Here is a 3652-nt window from a genome sequence, read left to right on the forward strand (position 1 = left end):
CACATGACGCAGAGGCAGTTGCCCGTGCTACCTGTTAGCAGGTATGCAGTACCGATGACATCTGACGTCAGTCTACTCACATATACGGCTGCGTCTGCTACTCATTCTTGTCTATATTAGATAGTGGATGTCCGAGTATCAGACTCATCGTCACAGATGTCGTACTAGAATCATGATGCAATGAGCAATGGGTGCAAGATCACAATCCCAACGGCGTGCGGTGTGCGAGACGGTCCGTGGGCCGTTTTCAATGCAGCAGCTGCTGGTTGACCAAGAGCAATAATCTGTATTCTGATATGCCGCTGGGTGTCCATTATATCGGAATCTTCCTGAAATTCTGGTCGGAGACGTAGAAGAATCATCTTCTGCAATGTCGAACTCGTAGAGGTAATATGAGCGACTGGGATAAAAATGCAGAATCCCAAGTGTAATATTGTACCGGAATTCTACGGCACATTCACACTGATGCAGCGGCTGTTCACGTGTTAACGGAAAGAAGTACGCAGACCGCTGATATTTGCCAAATTCTATTCACACATACGGCTGCGTGTCCATCACAGAAGAATCTCCTTTAAATCGCCGATGTTCATGTACCAGAATCATCCTCTCAGATGACAAACTAGTATGAGATGCATGAGCAATGGGTGGAAGACCAAAATCCCAATGCCAACGGTGTGCGAGACGGTCGTGGGCCGTTTCCAATGTTCTAGCAGCTGGTTACTTGTTGACCAATAGCTGTAATCTGATATGCCGCTGGGTGTCCATTATAAAGGAATCTTCCTGAAATTCTGGTAGGAGACGTAGTAGAATCATCTTCTGCAATGCTGAACTTGTAACGGGCAGCTTCCTCCAGCATGCTCGTCCGCTTCTTCCACCAGATTATTGGCGCGTGCGTCGCTATTTGGCGACAGGCCGGTATTAACCGGCGCATTTCCTTTCCGCACTTCCGTCTTGCGCTTTCCTGATGGCATAGCGACGATCAAACGACAAACAATGAGTATATACTTCATTAAACAATCAAAAGCAATGACCGACAACGATGATAAACCGAAAACGCTTCCTTCCACTTGCCAACTCCACCGTACGCTTGTCAAGACCAATACTACCGTAATCCGCCTCCGATCTTCATGTCCAATTCTTCCTACGGTAGCTTTAGTTTTCCTCCTCTTCGTTTTCTGCAGGAATAATTTCGCTAGTTCGGTCCATGTCCGCTACATACTCGTAGATGCCATATCAACGACTGGGATAAAAATTCAGAATCCCAAGTCTGATATTGTACGGGAATTCTACGGCACATTCACACTGATGCAGCGGCTGTTCACGTGTTAACCGAAAGAAGTTTGCATACCGCTGATATCTGCCAAATTCTATTCACATATACGGCTGCAATTCATACATAACTTCGTTAAATATTGGAAGTTGGTGTACCAGAATCATTCTCTGAGATGACAAACTAGTATGAGATGCATGAGCAATGGGTGGAAGACCAAAATCCCAATGCCAACGGTGTGCGAGACGGTCGTGGGCCGTTTCCAATGTTCTAGCAGCTGGTTACTTGTTGACCAATAGCTGTAAACTGATATGCCGCTGGGTGTCCATTATTAGGGAATCTTCCTGAAATTCTGGTCAGAGACGTAGAAGAATCATCTTCTGCAATGTCGAACTCGTAGAGGCCATATGAACGACTGGGATAAAAATTCAGAATCCCAAGTCCGATATTGCACCGGAATTCTACGGCACATTCACACTGATGCAGCGGCTGTTCACGTGTTAACGGAAAGAAGTACGCAGACCGCTGATATTTGCCAAATTCTATTCACACATACGGCTGCGTGTCCATCACAGAAGAATCTCCTTTAAATTGCCGGTGGTCATGTACCAGAATCATCCTCTGAGATGACAAACTCGAATGGGATGCATGAGCAATGGGTGGAAGACCAAAATCCGAATGCCAACGGTGTGCGAGACGGTCGTGGGCCGTTTCCAATGTTCTAGCAGCTGGTTACTTGTTGAGCAATAGCTGTAATCTGATATGCCGCTGGGTGTACATTATAAAGGAATCTTCCAGAAATTCTGGTAGAAGACGTAGTAGAATCAGCTTCTGCAATGCTGAACTTGTAACGGGCTGCTTCCTCCAGCATGCTCGTCCGCTTATTCCACCAGATTATTGGCGCGTGCGTCGCTATTTGGCGACAGGACGGTATTAACCGGCGCATTTCCTTTCCGCACTTCCGTCTTGCGCTTTCCTGATGGCATAGCGACGATCAAATGACAAACAATGAGTATACACTTCATTAAACAATCAAAAGCAATGACCGACAACGATGATAAACCGAAAACGCTTCCTTCCACTTGCCAACTCCACCGTACGCATGTCAAGACCAATACTACCGTAATCCGCCTCCGATCTTCATGTCCAATTCTTCCTACGGTAGCTTTAGTTTTCCTCCTCTTCGTTTTCTGCAGGAATAATTTCGCTAGTTCGGTCCATGTCCGCTACATACTCGTAGATGCCATATCAACGACTGGGATAAAAATTCAGAATCCCAAGTCTGATATTGTACGGGAATTCTACGGCACATTCACACTGATGCAGCGGCTGTTCACGTGTTAACCGAAAGAAGTTTGCATACCGCTGATATCTGCCAAATTCTATTCACATATACGGCTGCAATTCATACATAACTTCGTTAAATATTGGAAGTTGGTGTACCAGAATCATCCTCTGAGATGACAAACTAGTATGAGATGCATGAGCAATGGGTGGAAGAACAAAATCCCAATGCCAACGGTGTGCGAGACGGTCGTGGGCCGTTTCCAATGTTCTAGCAGCTGGTTACTTGTTGACCAATAGCTGTAATCTGATATGCCGCTGGGTGTCCATTATAAAGGAATCTTCCTGAAATTCTGGTCGAAGACGCATAAGAATCATCTTCTGCAATGTCGAACTCGTAGAGGCCATATGAGCGACTGGGATAAAAATTCAGAATCCCAAGTCTGATATTGTACCGGAATTCTACGGCACATTCACACTGATGCAGCGGCTGTTCACGTGTTAACCGAAAGAAGTTTGCATACCGCTGATATCTGCCCAATTCTATTCACATATACGGCTGCAATTCATACATAACTTCGTTAAATATTGGAAGTTGGTGTACCTGAATCATCCTCTGAGATGCCAAACTCGTATGGGATGCATGAGCAATGGGTGGAATATCAAAATACCAATCCCAACGGTGTGCGAGACGGTCGTGATCCGTTTCCAATGTTCTAGCAGCTGGTAACTTGTTGACCAATAGCTGTAAACTGATATGCCGCTGGGTGTCCATTATTAGGGAATCTTCCTGAAATTCTGGTCGGAGACGTAGAAGAATCATCTTCTGCAATGTCGAACTCGTAGAGGCCATATGAGCGACTGGGATAAAAATGCAGAATCCCAATTGCAATATTGTACCGGAATTCTACTGCACATTCACACTGATGCAACGGCTGTTCACGTGTTAACGGAAGAAGTACGCAGACCGCTGATATTTTGCCAAATTCTATTTCACACATACGGCTGCTGTGTCCATCATCAGATGATTCTTCCTTTAATCGCTGTCTGTTCATGGTACCAAAATCATCCTCTCATATGACAAACCTACTATGAGAT

General features: G+C 45.4%; 2 protein-coding genes across 2 annotated transcripts; both read right to left on the minus strand.

Annotated features, from left to right (window-relative positions):
- Positions 1-165: 165 nt before the first annotated feature.
- Tsp_09649b (hypothetical protein) lies at positions 166-2216 on the minus strand (the record flags this gene model as incomplete). Its single annotated transcript, XM_003374253.1, has 4 exons — positions 2007-2216; positions 1556-1795; positions 831-1175; positions 166-510 (listed from the first exon to the last, which is right to left on the minus strand). Coding segments are annotated over exons 1-4 (1140 nt in total), but the record flags the coding sequence as incomplete, so codon positions are not given.
- A 609-nt stretch (positions 2217-2825) lies between these two features.
- Tsp_09648 (hypothetical protein) lies at positions 2826-3609 on the minus strand. The gene is made up of 3 exons (XM_003374254.1): positions 3498-3609; positions 3159-3415; positions 2826-3080 (listed from the first exon to the last, which is right to left on the minus strand). Exons 1-3 carry the CDS (start codon positions 3607-3609, stop codon positions 2826-2828), a joined length of 624 nt encoding a protein of 207 aa, XP_003374302.1.
- Between the last annotated feature and the right edge of the window lie 43 nt (positions 3610-3652).

The sequence above is a fragment of the Trichinella spiralis genome, assembly GCF_000181795.1.
Source record: "Trichinella spiralis strain ISS 195 chromosome Unknown Scfld6, whole genome shotgun sequence".
Classification (NCBI taxonomy): domain Eukaryota; kingdom Metazoa; phylum Nematoda; class Enoplea; order Trichinellida; family Trichinellidae; genus Trichinella; species Trichinella spiralis.